This window comes from Coregonus clupeaformis, chromosome 27 (genome assembly GCF_020615455.1).
Source record: "Coregonus clupeaformis isolate EN_2021a chromosome 27, ASM2061545v1, whole genome shotgun sequence".
Classification (NCBI taxonomy): Eukaryota; Metazoa; Chordata; class Actinopteri; order Salmoniformes; family Salmonidae; genus Coregonus; species Coregonus clupeaformis.
Genome location: NC_059218.1, coordinates 11601068 through 11620496, shown reverse-complemented (window position 1 = coordinate 11620496; position 19429 = coordinate 11601068). Strand labels below are relative to the sequence as shown.

The following is a 19429-nucleotide window of genomic DNA, read 5'->3' as shown; positions in this document are numbered from 1 at the left end:
GATCTATAATATTAAACACAAGGCGTAAATGTTTTGTACCATAATAGTACCCACCTGTTGTGAACATGAACATATCGCTCTAGAATTAACCAATGCATATAGGGGAAAGATAAAAAATTGCACAATTGATTTAGATATGTGGATTTGTCTGTCTGCTTTCTTTTCTGAGTGGCGAGTTCTGAGTGTTCATGTAGTTGTCGTGTCAGTGTGTTTAATCCCTATCGATATATCAACTTTGATAAACACGTGGGCCAAAACCTTTTAGTCCCATGTCAAAAATGTCTGACCATACCCCCATCCTTTTGAGACATTGTTTCACACTTTTCCCCGATAGTAAAGTCCAACAGAAAAGGTGATTTGCAGAGGTAATTGTATGAATATTGTCCGTTTGAAAGCAATCTGTGAAGTGACAGTTAGTTGACAATTGGTTATCCACTTCTCAAACACAGCCAAATGAATGCTGAACAGAGCTGTATTCTCAGGTGGGCGTGGCTTGAGCCTTGCTACTATTTGACCAGGGCCCGTATCCACAAAGTGTCTGAGAGTAGGAGTGCTGATCTAGGATCTGTCCATATAATCATATTCATTGTGTAGTCCCCTGTAGCTCAGTTGGTAGAGCATGGCGCTTGCAACACCATGACTAAAATGTCAAATGATCTAAAAGGCAAAACTGATCCTAGATTAGCATTACGTTTGTGGATACAGGCCCTGGATTGAACTCAGCTGAGCTAGCCTGTCTCTCTTCACTTATTTGGTTTGTCATGGGAGTTTGGCTGGTACAGTAAGCAGTAGGCCTACTCTGTAGTTGGATGATCATGCTCTCTGTGTCGTCACTAACTAACTGTAGCCACTTCAGTAGATCGCCAACTACTGTTTATAGCTAACATGTAACTAACATGAAGGACCTCTGACCTTCTCATCCAATGGGTTTTGAGAAGGAGGCGAGGAGAGAGGTCGCAAGGAATTAAGGAAATGCAATTGAGATTTTCCCCCCTACATGGCTCTGGTCACATCCTTGCCTCCCTCTGTTCCTTTGAGTGGCCTAGTGAGTGCTATGTCCACTCTACCCTGTAGATGGCGTTTTCCACAGTGTGAGCCACAGCCGGTTTCGCCTGCAGGCCCTCTCTCTGTCTAAATCTCTGTCTCTACTCCACCCTGCTAGTAAGTACAGCTTACCTTAGATCCTCTATCTATCCATCACTCGCTCTGTGCTAACACCAGGCATGGCAGGCATGTGGCTACCGTGTGTGGTGCATAGGTATGTAGGTGTGCTTGTATGTCAGTGTTTATGTAGGGTGAGGGCATAGGTAAGTGCATCGGCTGACTAGGCTATCCTGCCAAATCACAGCGTAAGCTCAGCGTTGCTGGGTTGTGGGTAGGGGGGGGGGGTGGTCAGACTTGATTGTGTCGATTGATTTTCATCCATAATGTTGCTCATGCTGTTTCATTTCACACAGAGGGTTCATGTCTGTCTTGTCCTCCACAGAACAGAGAGAGTTCAGCCTATCAAAGCAGCCTCAAGAAAAAAGGTGTGTATCCACTGACGTAGTGTGTTCGTCTAAAGTGAGTCTGACATTTTTACGGTTCCATACAGTTTTCCCCTAATTCCCAGGCTCTCCAGCCTTCACCATGACTACTTGGTTAGTTACCGGGCGACCGAGGGTTCTCTCTCTTTTGTGGAGTCCCTGGTTGTCTTTATATCAAGACAAGGGGTGGCAGGTAACTTAGAGAGGCTAGCCAGCAACCGGAGGGTTGCCAATTCGAATCCCGGGTTATAGAGATATGACTAAACTGTAAGCCCATTGTGCTCAGACAGTGTTTATTTGTCAATGCAAATTTTGTCCAATGCAAATTTCAAATGCAGGGCCTGTGCTCAGATGAAGTTAGGCTAATGCACAGTAACTGTGTGACACAGTGAGTGTAGTAGGATTTACTGTATAGTATCCTTTGAGTTATTAGGCTCCAGCAAAAGAGGGACGGACAAAGAAAAGGCATCCTCTTTATTTCCTGCTTCACTGTGTCCTTCATTGTGATGAGATGCTGCCGGGAACCATGCCAACTACCTTTGTCCTCTCCTTCCATTCAGCAGTTAAAATGTCCTGAACACACACAGTCACAGTACTATAGCTCCCTCTAGAGTATGTTTCCTGTACCTGTCAGTGTGTACCAGAGCTGTGTGTGTGTGTGCGTGCATGTTAGTGTATGTGTGTGTGTTCATGTACTGTATGTATCAGAGCTGCGTGTGTAATGTGTGTGTGTCCCTAGGGAGTTAAGGTTCCGTAAGCGTGCCCAGTCTGCAGACGACGAGGGCAGCGTTGAGCTGGCGGAGTCCCTCCAACACCTCACTCTCTCAGAGTTTCTCAAAGAGTACGTGGGCATCGCCCCCTTCTGGGCTGCCAGCCCTGGCCCTTCCTCTCCACTGGGCAGATAGCCCACAGCCTTTAACCCTACAGGAACTCCCCTGATCTGGAAGCCAGCCCTCTAGTCACTAGCCTCAGCCTCTAACCCCTTCAAGCCAACCATTTTAACCCTACAACTCCCCTGTGCGCATCCTGACATTTAACCTCTACGTTTGTGCCCACAATGCTCTCTGCCTAGCATGGCATCAAAAATAACCTTTAGAGATCGCACTTGTATGCTGTTGATGTCAATGAATGAACCATGTTTGATTACCATACGTGTGCTGCACGTGTAGGTAACTACTACTGTGTAACCCTTAACCTATAGTGCTCTACCAGTGGACTTTGACCTCTCAGGGTGAAGGGGCCTAACCTCCCATTAGGATTCTATACTGTTCAAATAATTGCTTTGTAACACTGAGCTGCCACCAACTTTAAGGAGACGACATCTTAACATTGATGGAGTTTTGACCAGACCTTGTCTTAATTGTGTAATAAACATCTATGGTTGGCTTTGTGGTGCATGTGCTCTAACTGTACACTTGATCCAGCCTGGAATGACAGTCACAGGCTGATTGAACTACTAACCAAATACCATGTTTACTATAAGGCTTGTGCTTTCATAAGTTGTATGCAGAGTTTATACGTTTTTGTTTCCACATGGCCTCATTAGCTAGGTTTCCATCCAATTGGTGGCAGATTTTCATGCGAACATAAATCTGCATAAAAACAATATCCCATTTTCCTACCAGAGATGTGTTTCCATCAAATTTACTTTTTCACCAGAATAAGACCCTTGATATTTATTGAAAGCAGCATCAAGCTCATCACCGTACACTTTCACCACCCTGTGAAGTTCATCACAACTTATTCCATCTGTAGTTGTTGGATGGAAACCTGGTTATAGATGAAAAACTAAGTCCGAAAATTACTACTAGTAGAAACGAACTATGAGTAATAATTAATTTGAGATGACCAGGCAGAAATAAAGAAAGATCAGCAAAAAAGACTCTAGTATGGATACCGTTTATAAAACCAACAACATATGAAAGTCACATGATGCTAACACCGTTGTGTCTGAACAGAATTGAAGAAGAGGAGTGGGACAAGTACAACATCCCTTCCAAGGTGGAATCAGAGAAATACAAAGTGATTCGTACCTTCAGCTTCCTCAAGAGCAGGATTTCGAACACATGCAACAAGAACAAGGTAAACACTATTTTAACACTAATCGTGAGATTAGGTAAGCACTAATCTTGCCGCCAGACTTTACATTTAGAGCATATGCAATGTTCAGAGACATACTCAACTAGACTAAATAATCATAGACAGAATGAACACACCGACTGACTCATGTGATCTACACCTCAGTCTAGACCTAACGATCTACAGCTATAAGGACTGCATGACACATCCAAAGAGGGCTGTAAAAAAAAAAAACTGTCTATTATCACAAAAAAAGAAATTGTGCCGCTATTATCATTTAATTATCGAATACAAAAGGCCATTATCAAGCGAATTTGGGTAGTTGAAAAGCGCTATATAAATACCATGTATTATAATAATATAATAATAATAACAGTATTTAAAAAAAAGTATTATTATTGTCTTCATCCAAACCCTTCTCCTTATACTATAGTATTCACATCAGGATCTGTGCTTCACGTGATGACAAGAAGCAGGAAATGTTTTGGGAAATAACCTTAACGCAAAACACAACTGAAACCCTTGTGTAGCTTCTTTCCTTTTAATCATAAACCCTTTGTTGGTGGATCAGCATTTGCGAAACCCCTCAATGTGTTAATGCATTGCTCAGTTTCCTTCACAGTGGACTTTTAAAAATGGGCTAAAATAAGGCGGGGATCCCTTCTCACTCAAACTGTGTCAATTGGAGTCGGTGTACGTGTGTGGCTATTTGTAGCTACTTCTAGTACACGAAACCTGACTTTATAAGTCAAGTGGAGTCTAGCCAATGCCTACGGTGTTACAGTGTTACAATTCCATTCTATGCTTTGATGGATTGTGGCTGAAAGGGTTTATATTAGTTACAGTATATGGGTGTGCAATAACTAGCCTGTCCTTGCCTCTGATGTTCACCCCTGTGAATCTACCTTGGCTCTACAGTCCCGTGTAGCTCAGTTGGTAGAGCATGGCGCTTGCAACGCCAAGGTTGTGGGTTCGATTCCCACAGGGGACCAGTATGAAAAAAATAAAAATGTATGCACTCACTAACTGTAAGTCGCTCTGGATAAGAGCGTCTGCTAAATGACAAAAATGTAAAACAAATTCTCCAGGGGAAGGAGGGGAAAGACAAGGACAAACAGCAGAATGGACATCGCTTCTCCACGGGGTCCTGTGCTGGACCCACCGTCTGTCTGGTCTGTGACAAACCTGCTAGTGGCAAGGACCTTCTGCAATGCTCCAGTAAGTAACACAGTTAACTCAATCAATCAAAATGTATTTATAACGGCCTTTTTACATCAACAATTAACCAGCAGTACATCAACTAATCAGTCGAAACAAACAACAATTTGTTGCTCAATGCTACAAACATACAATGAATAAATGAATTGAAAAATATCACATATATTTATGGGTAATACAGTATATCAATACATATCTTAAGGAAAATATACTGTATATGCTTTTTTTGCATTCGACAATGATAACTTTAATTCGCAAACTTCAATATTTTGCTGGACAATTATAGAACTGAATTCATATATGATTATATTCCATTTCCAGTCATTAGTTTTTTCTCTTTATGAACCTATCTCTCTCTCCCTAAGGTTGTACAGTCATGGTCCATAAGGGTTGTATTGACTTTGCTCCTCCGTGTATAAAGGTGAGTTTCAGCCTGTATACTTCTGCCCCGACCCACAACCACAAACATAAACATAGAGATGGTTAAGCTAGTCCAGTGACACATCTACTGCTCATCTCTCTCTGTTGAACAAAGTGATCTAGTTGGAATATTTGGTTGTCTGGTATCCTACCTTCCTTCCTTTTGTTAATCTTTGTTTTAAAACTATAGAAACTTGTGAAGAACCGAACGGCATCCCTCCCGCAGAGTGAGTGTTACATTGCAGAGTTCAACGGTCAATGACTGAGGACCTTATTACTGATGAATGTGTTTGTTTTTTATGACCGTGTTTTCCTTTCTTTCTGCTTGCATTTTGTATGTATATTTTGATGTGTGTATTTTCTGTAATTTATGTAATTCAGGGCTCATCTGTTAAATAGACCTTGGTCTCAGTATGACTTCCTGATAAAATAAAGGTTAAATAATAAATAAAATCAAATAATGTCAAAGCTCTTTGTTGTCATCCTGTGAAGCACACAGGAAGGAATGCTGAAACAATAACATTCCTCCCCTCCCTCCTTCAGACTTCACAGTGCGAGACAGTCCCTCTTCATGTCTGATCGCCACCTCAGCCTCTCTACCTATGATGAGCCAGAGGGACAGGAGGGAAACAGCCTCCCTCCCCAACCCCCTCTCCAGGAGCGTCCCCTCTGCCACTGACAGGTCAGCTAAGCATCCTCTCACTCACTCACTCACTCACTCACTCACTCACTCACTCACTCTCAGCATATTACAGTAAGCTTGTGATGAAGATTTTTTGGGATGATGCTTATGTCATTGACAATATTATTGTCACTCTCCCAGCAGGCTTAGCGAGAGTCCGGAAGCGGTGTCTGACAGCAGATGGGGTTCTGGCCAATCAGAGGATCTCCTGCAGACCACAGAGTCGTCCTCCTCCACTGACTCCTCCCTCGGAGAAGGTACTGCAGGGACGGGAACCCAGAAGGGACAATTGGAAATGCAAAGGAAAAGTGATCATCTTTAATGGTTAAAAGGGAAAAGTCACCATCATGTTCTTTTTGTCCCCCCTCTCCTCCTGTAGACTGTGTGGACACCGGTCTCCACAGCGACCTGGCTGCTGATGCTCTGGACTACGAGGCTGAGTCTTGGAGTCTGACGGTGGAACACAAGTTTTGTAAGAAGCAGGACAAACGGGTGGTTAAGAGACAGGACGTCATCTATGGTGAGCTAAAGATGTCGTAACCTAACCTTGCTGTTTTGTAATACAGTTTTGAGTTATGAATGAGTTATGACTTATGAAATGTTATGGGCTGTAGCACAGGAATGTTTATGGTTTGTTGTTATGGCATGTCCAAGGGATATGTTTGTCTAGAGAGACTTGTCATCTTGGAAATGTGGGTAGTTGAGGGGATTGGTTTGATGCAGAATCATAAAAATTTACACATAATGCGTAGTTATTTGGGATGCAAGAGATCAATTTGTAGATCAGCGATTCTGCGCAGTCCAACTGCAATGTGTATGTGTGTGTGTGTGTGTGTCCGTCCTCTCAGAATTGATGCAGACAGAGATGCACCACCTCCAGACTCTGTGCATCATGGCTGAGGTCTTCCGGCGAGGGATGAGGGAGCAGGTCCAGTTGGACGCAGGCGCGGTGGGGCGTGTCTTCCCCTGTTTGGACGAACTCCTCCTCCTCCACCACGACCTCTTCAACTCCATGAGGGAACGCCGCCACAGCTCCGCCCAGCCATACGGGGACAGGAACTACGTCATAGAACACATCGGAGATGTTCTACTGCAACAGGTGCACTGTTAAAATGATGTGCTTGTAACAACAAGGAGGCAAAACCTTAACTTTTCTGGAGTGGGGTTGGGAAGGAACAGGAAACAGTTATGTACTTTCTGTCATACGGTCAGGAATCTGTGGAGACAGAATTAACTTACAACCCCTAAAAGTACATGGAAGTGCTGATTCATTACAATGAATCAGCACTTCCATAAAACATGGATAAATACGGATATGTTTTTTGTGTGTGTCTGAAACATTGCCAACATCCACTGACTCTGTCCCGTAATTCAGTAATTCAACCTTAATAGACATGACTGTGGTATTAATGTTCTATGACTGATTGAGTACGTTGGCTCAATATGATTGACTGTATAACTTCTAATTTCCGGTGCAGTTTTCTGAAGAGAACGCAGAGAGGATGAAACAGGTGTATGGAGACTTCTGCAGCCATCACTCTGAGGCAGTCACCTTCTTCAAAGAGCTACAGCAGCAAAACAAACGATTTCAGACCTTCATCAAGGTACAGGCTTGTCTGCTTATGACACCTCTATAAGCCTCAAGAGTTACACTAAGTAAGTGGACACGCCTTCAAATTTGTGGATTTGTTGCTGACAGGTGTATACAATTGAGCACACAGCCATGCAATTTCCATAGACAAACATTGACATTAGAATGGCCCGTACTGAAGAGCTCAGTGACTTTCAACGTGGCACCGTCATAGGATGCCACCTTTCCAACAAGTCAGTTTGTCAAATTTCTGCCCTGCTAGAGCTGCCCTGGTCAACTGTAAGTACTGTTATTGTGAAGTGGAAACGTCTAGGAGCAACAACGGCTCAGCCGCAAAGTGGTAGGCCACACAAGCTCACAGAACAGGACCGCCGAGTGCTGAAGCGCTTAGCGTGTAAAAATTGTCTGTCCTCGGATGCAACACTCACTATCGAGTTCCAAACTGCCTCTGGAAGCAATGTCAACACAATAACTGTTAGTCGGGAGCTTCATGAAATGGGTTTCCATGGCCAAGCAGCCGCACACAAGCGTAAGATCGCCTTGCGCAATGCTAAATGTCGGCTGGAGTGGTGTAAAGCTCGCCGCCATTGGACTCAGGAGCAGTGGAAACGAGTTCTCTGGAGTGAGGAATCATGCTTCACCATCTGGCAGTCCGACGGACAAATCTGGGTTTGGCGGATGCCAGGAGAACGCTACCTGCCCGAATGCATAGTGCCAACTGTAAAGTTTGGTGGAGGAGGAATATTGGTCTGGGGCTGTTTTTCATGGTTCGGGCTAGGCCCCTTAGGTCCAGTGAAGGGAAATCTTAACGCTACAGCATACAATTACATTCTAGACGATTCTGTGATTCTGACTTTGTGGCAACAATTTGGGGAAGGCCCTTTCCTGTTTCAGCATGAAGATCCCCCCCATGTACAAAGCGAGGTCCATACAGAAATGGTTTGTTGAGATCGGTGTGGAAGAACTTGACTAGCCTGCACAGAGCCCTGACCTCAACCCCATTGAACATCTTTGGGATGGATTGGAACGCCGACTGCGAGGCAGACCAAATCGCCCAACATCAGTGCCCGACCTCACTAATGCTCTTGTGGCTGAATGGAAGCAAGTCCCTACAGCAATGTTCCAACATCTAGTGGAAAGCCTTCCCAGAAGAGTGGAGGCTGTTATAGCAGCAAAGGGGGGACTAACTCCATATTAATCTCCTTGATTTTGGAATGCGATGTTCTCCGAGCAAGTGTCCACATACTTTTGGCCAAGTCGTGCATCTTGAGAAGATCTCTGGAGAAATTATCTGTCGTAACAAGTTCAATTATTTTAAATGTTCCACTTGTGACTAATGATTATTTGTTGATTGTGTGTTTTTATAGCAACAAAGTAATAACTATTTGGTGCGGAGGAGAGAGATCCCAGAATGCATGTTGTTGGTGACCCAGAGGATCACTAAGTACCCTGTTCTGTTGGAGAGGATTCTACAGTACACCCAGGGTTAGTCTGTCTGCCTCTCTATGCTCTGCTGCCCACTGCTGTTAGGATCAGATAAATCAAATCAACTCGTGATAACACGACCAGGCTAGTTTTTTGTTGGACAGGTGGTTTTATCATACAGCTGAGCTATCAGTGATAATATACAGCAGTTACAGTAAGAGATTACATGAAATGTTTGTTGTATTGTGTTGTATTTCAAATGGTACTTCATTACTGATATGGGGCTGGTAACCGGATGTATAGTATTGATCCTACTACTTCAATGTGCCTGAATATTTTTTTTCTCTCTCTCTCTCCCCCCTCCCTAAACCTCCCCTCTCCCTCTCTCAGAGGACAGTGAGGAGCACAGGGACCTCTCCAGAGCTCTGGTTTTGATCAAGGAGGTGATCGCGGCTGTAGACCTGAGGGTCAGTGAGTTTGAGCAGGGTCAGAGGTTACAGGACGTCCTAAACAGGATGGACAACCGTAGTGCTGCCAAGCTGAAGAACGGACACAACTTTAGGAAGCAGGATGTTCTGGTGCCAGGCCGGACCCTCAAACACCAGGGCCTGTTACTGTGGAAGACCGCCACTGGACGACTCAAAGGTCTGAGGCACTGATCTATCTATCAATTAATCAACCAATCAGTCAATCAAATAATCAAGCAATACATGAATCAGTCAATCAATCGATCAATCAATCAATTTCACACAAATTATCATATTGATTATGGATTACATTGTTCACAATTGTTTTGCTGTCTCTTATCTCTTCAGATGTCCTGGCTCTCCTTCTCACAGACACACTGATCTTCCTACAGGCGAAAGACCAGAAGTTCATATTCGCTGCTGTGGTATGTCTGTGAAATGGTCTTGTGACATTTGCTGTTTATGGAATAAGACAAAATAAACTCTACAGTTCAATTCAGTTCCTTTGGACTCAGTCTGATAGCTTTGAGCTACTGTTCTCTGCTATCCGTTTTATTATATCGGAGGGGTTGGGAAAAAAGCAGAAGACACATTTCCATCCTGTATGGACTAATAAAGTTTGGGCACACCTACTCATTCAAGGGTTTTTCTTTATTTTTACAATTTTTTAGATTGTAGAATAATATTGAATACATCAAAACTATGAAATAACACATATGGAATCATGTACTAACCAAAAAAGAGTTAAACAAATCAAAATATATTTTATATTTGAGATTCTTCAAATAGCCACCCTTTGCCTTGATGACAGCTTTGCACACTCTTGGCATTCTCTTGGCATTCTCTCAACCAGCTTCATGGAATGCATTTCAATTAACAGGTGTGCCTTCTTAAAAGTTAATTTGTGGAATTTCTTAATGCGTTTCAGCCAATCAGTTGTGTTGTGACAAGGTAGGAGGGTATACAGAAGATATCCCTATTTGGTAAAATACCAAGTCCATATTATGGCAAGAACAGCTCAAATAAGCAAAGAGAAATTACAGTTCATTACTTTTAAGACATAAAGGTCAGTCAATACGGAACATTTCAAGAACTTTGAAAGTTTCTTCAAGTGCAGTCGCAAAAACCATCAAGCACTATGATGAAACTATCTCTTATGAGGACCACCACATGAATGGAAGACCCAGAGTTACCTCTGCTGCAGAGGATAAGTTCATTAGAGTTACCAGCCTCAGAAATTGCAGCCCAAATAAATGTTTCACAGAGTTCAAGTCACAGACACATCTCAACATCAACTGTTCAGAGGGGACAGTGTGAATCAGGCCTTCGTGGTCGAATTGCTGCAAAGAAACCACTACTAAAGGATGATCTCCACATGTGTATTTCCTACTGTAAAGCATGGAGGAGGAGGTGTTATGGTGTGGGGGTGCTTTGCTGGTGACACTGTCCGTGATTTATTTAGAATACAAGGCACACTTAACCAGCATGGCTACCACAGCATTCTGCAGCGATACGCCATCCCATTTGGTTTGGGCTTAGTGGGACTATAATTTGTTTTTCAACAGGACAATGACCCAACACACCTCCAGGCTGTGTAAGGGCTATTTTACCAAGAACTTGAGTGATGGAGTGCTGCATCAGATGACCTGGCCTCCACAATCCCCCGACCTCAACCAAATTGAGATGTTTTGGGATGAGTCGGACCGCAGAGTGAAGGAAAAGCAACCAACAAGTGCTCAGCATATGTGGGAACTCCTTCAAGACTGTTGGAAAAGTATTCCAGGTGAAGCTGGTTGAGAGAATGCCAAGAGTGTGCAAAGCTGTCATCAAGGCAAAGGGTGGCTATTTGTAGAGTCTCAAATATAAAATATGTTTTGATTTGTTTAACACTTTTTTGGTTACTACATGGTTCCATATGTGTTATTTCATAGTTTTGATGTCTTCACTATTATTCTACAATGTACTAAATAGTAAAAATAAAGAAAAACCCTTGTATTAGTAGGTGTGTCCAAACTTTTGACTGGTACTGTATATCTTATCATATATTGGGGATTGAGACTCAAAAAGACATTTCAACGTCTACATCAGTGGGTGTTGGCCCCCTGTATTCATTCAATTTACGAATACTCTCTCATCCTCCCATACTGTCTGTGTTCCTCAGGACCAGAAGCCCCCAGTGATCTCTCTGCAGAAGCTGATTGTCAGGGAGGTAGCCAATGAGGAGAGAGGGATGTTTCTTATCAGCGCGTCGGCCGCGGGTCCAGAAATGTATGAGGTCCACACCTCCTCGAAAGATGAACGCAACAGCTGGATGAGACACATCAGAGAGGCTGTGGAGAGGTCAGTAAGGGGTGTGTGAAGGGTGTAAGTGTGTGGTTAGTGTGTGTGTGCGTGCGTGTGAGTGAGTGTGTGTATGCTTAACGCTGTCTGTTCGTCTGTCTGTCTATCCAGCTGTCCAGAGGATGAGGAGGAGAACACTAGCGAATTGGAGGAGGAGAGAAGAACATCTGAAGCCAGAGCCCAGAAGATACAAAAACTACAGGGTAATATGCTACTGTATATTCATAGCTTACAAATAGATCTACTAATGAATGTTAATTAATGAATGTTTCTTAATGACACTTTGTTAATTACATTTTATTCATGTGTTTATCTACCAGAGAGTCTGAGCAGTCAGGACCATCAGATCTGTTCTAGTCTGGAGGAGAAGCTACAGATCTATGCTGAACTGTCTGCCCTGAGGGGCGGCACCCAGAAACCACACCCTGAGCCACACCTACTGATCCAGCCACACCCAGAGGAGGTGCCCCAGGCTGCAGTACTGGTCACTGCCGCACTCAAAGAGGGTCAGATGATACACCACACTTTTAGCCTCACTGACCATTGTTAGCATCATGTACATGTTGTCCATTTCCTGTTGTCCAACGTCTTACTCTGTATGTCTGTGGGTCTTTTTGTCTACAGTAAATTATCTTTCTCCCTCTCTCTAACCACCCCTCTCCTCTCTCCCCCTCCAGCTGAGAACCTGAGGACCACTCTGTCCTCCAGGACCTGTTCTCCCTCCAGCCTCTGCAGCCCTCACAGGGACCTCCTGTCCCACCCTGTGTCCCCAGCCAACCCTTCTACACCCCTGGAGACTCCCACAGATGGGGACCCTGATACCAGGGACGGGGAGTGGTCAGCCTCCCAGGCCCTCGTACTGCAGTCCCTGACTCAACCCCACACTAGGGACACTAATAATATCAACCTTAAGGCAGGTCTTCTATACAAGGTTTTCTTTTCTACCATAGATATCGTAGCGAATTCAGTGGTAACCCGACAGGGCTTGAACTCGGGTCCCTGTGAGTTGTCAGTCTAACATGTTAGCCATAACACCAAGCGGCTCAAATACAAATGGGATCTGTAGTTGTAGCCATAAGCTTATTGAAGTCTTCTCACCTTCCTCCACTTTCTTATTGCTGACCCAACAGTTGTTTAAATAATTTAACACCATCTATTAGAATTTCATTTCAGCCTTAATGTGCTAAATTATTCATATCTTAATAATACAGGAAAAGTCCATTTAGCTCTCAAAGGTACCGTCTCATTAAAAATAGATGATGGAGAATTATATCCCAATTTCCTTGGCCATGTTTGTGCTATCGTTAGCATCTTGTCCTGGTTGTGAGGTGAATGACTATGATAAAAGAGAGTAATATTGACTGAATGTAATAGAGCAGGGGTACTCAACTTTTACCCTAGGAGGTCTGGAGCCTGCTGGTTTTCTGTTCTACCTGATAATTACTTGCACACACCTTGTGTCCCAGGTCTAAATCAGTCCACGATTAAAGGGGAACAATGGGGGAAAAAAAGTAGTGGAATTGGTTTCAAGGTCCAGAGTTGAGTTTGAGGGGTCTAGGACCTCGAGGCCCCTCTAACCAGGGACTGCTTTAGACCTGCTGGGACATCAGGTGTGCGCAATTAATTAACAGGTAAAACAGAAAACCAGTAGTATTCCAGACTGCATAGGGTAAGATTTGAACACCCCTGGTATTGAGCAATGCAGTGTACAGCACGCGTCATACTCGTTCCACGGAGGGCCGAGTGTCTGTGGGTTTTCCTCCACCCTTGGACTTGATTGATTAATTAAGGTCACTGATTAGTAAGGAACGCCCCTCACCTGGTTGTCTAGGTCTTAATTGAAAGGAAAAACCAAACACCAGCAGACACTAGCCCAGGGTTCTTCAATTCTGGTCCTGGAGGGCCGAAACACCTCTGTTTTTCATCCTCTCCTTCTAATCAGGGGCTAATTCAGACCTGCGACACCAGGTGAGTGCAATTAACTACCAGGTAGAAATAAAAAACAGAAGTGTTTCGGCCCTCCAGGACCGGAATTGAAGAACCCTGCACTAGGCCCTCCATGGAATGAGTTTGACACCCCTGGTGTACAGATTCTGTGCACAGACACTACCAGACCACAAAGTGGCGCTATATACTTACATGACGACATAGACTCCTCAGACAAATTGACTCTCCTTAGAAAATGGGCCTTGTGATAAGAGGAGAAGATACTGCACTCTCACCACTATACTCTAGTCTAGTCTAGTCCAGGAGTAAGACTGTATTGGCTGGCTTCAACTGATATGGGTATACAGTAGTAGTAGGAGAGTAAAACTCTGTTGCCATCTACTGTAGAACTGTAGAATCTTCAGATACCAACACTCTGAAATAATAGAATCAGGACATTTATTCCTTAACAGTTTTTCATAGAGGGAATATAATTTGTGAAGTGATTAAGTCATCTACCAGCATGGGAGCCTGACTGTTAGTTGTGTGTTTGTGTCTTCTTCAATAACAGGTGGCTCAGAGTGTCCAGAGCTTGACCCAGTTACTTTACAGTCTGCAGGTGAGCTCATCACACACAAACGCACAAACTCTCTCACACACACATGCACGCACACACACACACACACACACACACTTTGTATCTATGTATCTACCTCAGTCACTCATTTTCATTTCCCACAAAGACCCATTGTGTTCTCAAACTTTATTTGTCACATGCGCCGAACTGGTGTAGACTGTAGACTACCGTGAAATGCTTGGTTACAAGGCCTTCCAAACAATGCAGCGTTAAAAAATAAAATAGTAACACTAGAGGAATCAAATAAAATACAGTACAGGGAGTACCAGTACCAGATCAATGTGCAGAGGTATTTGAGGTAGATATGTGCATGAAGGCAGGGTAAAGTGACCAGGCATCAGGATAGATAATAATAAGAGTAAAATAAAGAACAGAGCAGCAACAAAAGTGTGAGTGTGCGTGTGTGTTTAGTGTGTGCGTGTGTAAGTAGTGAATGTGTGTGGGTTGCAACCCCCCCCCTTTGCCTCAATTCGTCGGGGAATGTTGACCCAAATGCTTCCCACAGTTGTGTCAAGTTGGCTGGATGGCCTTTGGGCGGTGGACCATTCTTGATACACACGGGAAACTGTTGAGCGTGAAAAACCTGCCACCTACTACCATGCTTCAAAGTCACTTAAATCGTTTGTCTTGCCCATTCACCCTCTGCATGGCACACATACACAATCCATGTCTCAATTGTCTCAAGGCTTAAAAATCCTTCTTTAACCTGTCTCCTCCCCTTCATCTACACTGATTTGAAGTGGATTTAACAAGTGATATCAATAAGGGATCATAGCTGGTCAGTCTACGTCATGGAAAGAGTGATTTGTATATAGTCGAGTGTGCGTAGTGCAAGATAGAGTCAGTGCAGATAGTTTGGGTACCATTAATTAACTATTTAGCAGTCTTATGGCTTGGGGGTAGAAGCTGTCTTGGAGCCTGTTGGTCCGAGAGCCGATGCTCCGGTACCGGTTGCCGGACGGTAGCAGAGTGAACAGTCTATGGCTTTGGTGGCTGGAGTCTTTACGGGCCTTCCTCTGACACCGCCTGATATAGAGGTCCTGGATGGCAGGGAGCTCGGCCCCAGTGATGTACTGAGCTGTCCGCACCACCCTCTGTAGCGCTTTGCAGTCAAGGGCGGTGCATTTGCCATAACATTCGGTGATGCAGCCAGTCAAGATGTCCTCGATGGTGCAGCTGTATACCTTTTTGAGGGTCGGAGAGCCCATGCCAAATCTTTTCAGCCTCCTGAGGGGGAAGAGGCACTGCCGTCCCCTCTTCACAACTGTGTGGGTATGTGTGGACCATGTTAGGTCCTTAGTGATGTGGACGCGAAGGAACTTGAAACTCACGACCCGCTCCACAACAGCCCCGTCGATGTGGATGGGGGTGTGCTCTCCCCTCTTTCTCCTATAGTCCACGATCAGCTCTTTGGTCTTACTGACATTGAGGGAGAGGTTGTTGTCCTGACACCACACTGCTAAGTCTCTGACCTCCTCCCTGTAGGCTGACTTATCGCCGTCGTCAGCAAACTTGATAATAGGGTTGGAGTTGTGCGTGGCCATGCAGTCGTGGGTGAACAGGGAGTAGAGGAGGGGACTAAGCACACACCCCTGAGGGGCCCCCGTGTTGAGGGTCAGTGTGGTGGAGGTGTTGTTGCCTACCCTCACCACCTGGGGTCGGCCCGTCAGGAAGTCCAGGATCCAGTTGCAGATGGAGGTGTTCAGTCCCAGGGTCCTAAGCTTGGAGGGAGCTACGGTGTTGAACGCTGAGCTGTAGTCTATGAACAGCATTCTTCTGACATAGTTATTTCCCCTCTTGTCCAGGTGAGATTGCATCATCTGTGGATCTTTTGGGGCGGTATGCAAATTGGAGTGGGTCTAGGGTGTCTGGGATGATGGTGTTGATGTGAGCCATGACCAGCCTTTCAAAGCACTTCATGATTACAGATGTGAGTGCTACAGGGCGATAGTCATTTAGGCAGGTTACTTTGGAGCTCTTGGGAACAGGGACAATGGTGGTCAGCTTGAAACATGTTGCGATTACAGACTGGGACAAGGAGAGATTGAAAATGTCTGTGAAGACACTTGCCAGCAGGTCTGCGCATGCTTTGAGAACGCGCCCTGGTATTCCATCTGATTGTTAACCTGTTTAAACGTTTTGCTCACATTGGCCACAGAGAGCGAGATCACACAGTCATCCGGAAAAACTGGCTTTCATGCAAGGCACAGTGTTATATTCCTCGAAGCGAGCATAAAAGGCATTTAGCTCGTTTGGGAGTTCTGGATTGCTGGGCCAATCATTGCTGGGTTTCCCTTTGTAATCTGTTATCGTCTGCAAGCCCTGCCACACACGACGAGCGTCGGCGCCGGTGTAATAGGATTCCACCTTCCTCCTATATTGTCCTTTTGCATGTTTGATGTCTCTTCGGACCCATCCTATTTTAGTTCCACACTCAGGTTGAAGGCTTAGTGTGTGTGTGCGTGCTACTATGTGCTACTGCATGTGTGTGTGTGTGCGCGTGCTTGTGTGTGTGTGTGTGTGTGTGTGTGTGTGCACGCGCGTCTGGCTGCACAACAGCTTCTATAAACAGAGATAGAACAATCAGCTGGATTGTCTGAATCTTGAACCGCCAGGCGGTAAATAAGCTGCTGGAGAGAGGAACCCAATTATCCTATTCTAAGTGGAAGAAAGAACAGAGGAGAGGCTTTTATCTTGAACTGCACAGGGGAGCATTTGATATGTTAATGTAGATGGAGTCTATTCTGTTTGGTCTGTTCACGGCATGTGTTTGTGTTAGTAGGCTAATGTGAAGTGTGTTTGTGTGTGTGTGTGTTGATCTAACAACATGTAGCTAAGCCTTTCAAGTAAGTACACAAATGATCGACTTTCAAGTAAGTACACACAGTGTTGACTAACCCATTTGGTATTCAAATTACCTGCTCCTATTGCCCCCATTCACCTTGGTTTGGAGCAACTCGTGGTCAGCGACGGTTGGACCAGTTTGGACCCAGTCAGTCAGTCAGTCAGTCAGCAGCCAGGCAGCCAGCCATTCAGACAGCTATTAAGTCAGCCAGCCAGCTAGTCAGCCAGCCAGCTAGTCAGCCAGCCAGCCAGCCAGCCAGCTAGCCAGCCAGCCAGCCAGCCAGCCAGCCAGCTAGTCAGCCAGCCAGCCAGCCAGCCAGCCAGCTAGTCAGCCAGCCAGCCAGCCAGCCAGCTAGTCAGCCAGCCAGCCAGCCAGCCAGCCAGCCAGCCAGCCAGCCAGCCAGTTAGTCACGTTATCGTCACATTTTCATTTCCCCTCTACAGGCGGCGGTAACCATCCAAGACAGTTTATACGAGGTACAGAAGCTCCTCCTCCATGAGAGTGACCACCCCGCCCCCTGCCTGCCGAGACCATCCCCCCCGTGTCTCCAGGAGCAGGAGAAGCATCGTAACCAGGAGAAGCGCCGTGAGGAGGTGGCAGCGGCGGTGCGGTTACAGGGTCGGCTGCGCCAGGTAGGGATGGCTAGCTTCGATTATCTTTTCGATGAGCTTTTTTGTCCTTAAAATGGATAAGTAAGCAAGCATCTATCTAGTATGCACTCATTCCACTTATTTTTCTTGGAAAACTCAGATTGATTAGTGAAAAAAAACTATATTTGGAGTATTGATCCATTAATTAGCCCTCGCAACTATCAACCAGTTGATTCTGAAAAACTAATAGATTCTGTTGAACTCATCCCTACTGCCAGGAGAGGAAGCGGTGGGAGAGGGAGTGCCAGGTGCGCCACAGCCAACAGGAGGAGCTGGAGAGCAGGCTAGAGGAGAGGGAGAGACAGTGCCACCTGGAGGCTGAGAGGCTGAAGCGGGAGTGGGAAGAGCTGGAAGAGAAGCTGGGGGAGTACCAGCAGAGCCTGGAGAGGCTGAGGGAGGGCCAGAGAAGCGTGGGGAAGGAGAGGGAGAAGCTGGAGACCCAGCAGAAGCTGCTGCAGAGCTGGAGACACAGCCGACAGAGGAGCCTGCCTGTCATGGTCATACCGCTGGACGGACATCAGGTGTGTGTGAGGGGGGTTAGTGTGTGTGAGTGTGCGTGCCTGCATGTGTGTGTGTGTGATGATGGCTCCAGGCATCTCACAGAAGGACCCCTAGCCTGTAGTTACTAACCACTGCATGAGAGTGTGAATGAGAGATGCTGAGCATGTGGTTTCCATGTGTTTGATACCGTTCCATTCATTCCATTCCAGCCATTACAATGAGCCCATCCTCTTATAGCTCCTCCCAACAGCCTCCTCTGGTGTACTTATACTGTAAGTGTGTGTATATATGTTTGTGTGAACCAAGGGCATGTTTCACCCTGGGTTAGTAGTTCATTAATGATAAGTGCCTTTCTCCCAGGACAAAGTATTGCCAGCAGCCAGAGCTACGGTGGCCCACTCAGCCACACAGACAACTCAATCCAGCCCTTGATATACGACCTGTGGTAATGAGTGGAATTTCAGCGGCATCCATCTCGGGGCTCAGCAGGTCCGCTCGCTAATAAACAACTTAATGATTGATGATAATTAAACCGCTGTGAATAAAAGCTCCAATTACAAAATATTTAAAAGCAGAGGCACTCGAACCCTGCAAACCAATCAATCCTCTCCAAAAATACTTCAATTATTCATATCGACACTTTGTTTGAAAAGCGAGTGGAGCGTGCCTGCAGTGAAATATGCCCCCGAGCTGAGAGGAGAGGCATAGAGAATGAGGGAGAGAGGAGAGGCAGGGAGAGAGAGAGTAGGGGAGAGAGACGTGTTCCTATAAAGATAAGTGTTCCTATACCCTGCCTCTGCCTGCCTCTCTACAGGACCTTGTATGCTAAAACCAACGACCTCATGAATGTATAGTATTTACCCTATAGGCCTCAGTGGGGTTGAGCTCGTGTTGTGATGTTAAGCAGGTGCTATGATTCAACGAGTAGAGAGTGGAATGGCGGGGGTCTCATATGTGTCTCACTCTCCTCCTCTTTCTCTCTTATTTACGTACTTCTCTTCTGTATGCTATGTCCAGGTTAGGTAAGATGTTCTCCTGCCTCATTCATTTGATCTGTGTCAAAGCTCAAGCAGAATTAGCAGTCCACCACTAACATGCGTGACAGGAGTAGGGAGTCACTGC

The 19429-nt window shown here is 45.3% G+C and overlaps 1 protein-coding gene across 1 annotated transcript in view; it reads left to right on the top strand.

The window, feature by feature from the left end:
• Positions 1-19429, top strand: part of arhgef28a (Rho guanine nucleotide exchange factor (GEF) 28a) — a 118902-nt gene that overhangs the window by 87633 nt on the left and 11840 nt on the right. Inside the window, exons 14-33 of the mRNA XM_041850502.2 lie at positions 1487-1529; positions 3485-3608; positions 4694-4823; positions 5189-5244; positions 5434-5470; positions 5787-5925; positions 6067-6182; positions 6305-6445; positions 6774-7024; positions 7404-7529; positions 8884-9001; positions 9332-9586; positions 9757-9833; positions 11570-11748; positions 11860-11951; positions 12069-12254; positions 12426-12661; positions 14246-14293; positions 17600-17788; positions 18025-18327. Coding sequence (XP_041706436.2) covers positions 1487-1529; positions 3485-3608; positions 4694-4823; positions 5189-5244; positions 5434-5470; positions 5787-5925; positions 6067-6182; positions 6305-6445; positions 6774-7024; positions 7404-7529; positions 8884-9001; positions 9332-9586; positions 9757-9833; positions 11570-11748; positions 11860-11951; positions 12069-12254; positions 12426-12661; positions 14246-14293; positions 17600-17788; positions 18025-18327 — 2846 coding nt within the window. The remainder of the gene's footprint in view (positions 1-1486; positions 1530-3484; positions 3609-4693; positions 4824-5188; positions 5245-5433; positions 5471-5786; positions 5926-6066; positions 6183-6304; positions 6446-6773; positions 7025-7403; positions 7530-8883; positions 9002-9331; positions 9587-9756; positions 9834-11569; positions 11749-11859; positions 11952-12068; positions 12255-12425; positions 12662-14245; positions 14294-17599; positions 17789-18024; positions 18328-19429) is intronic.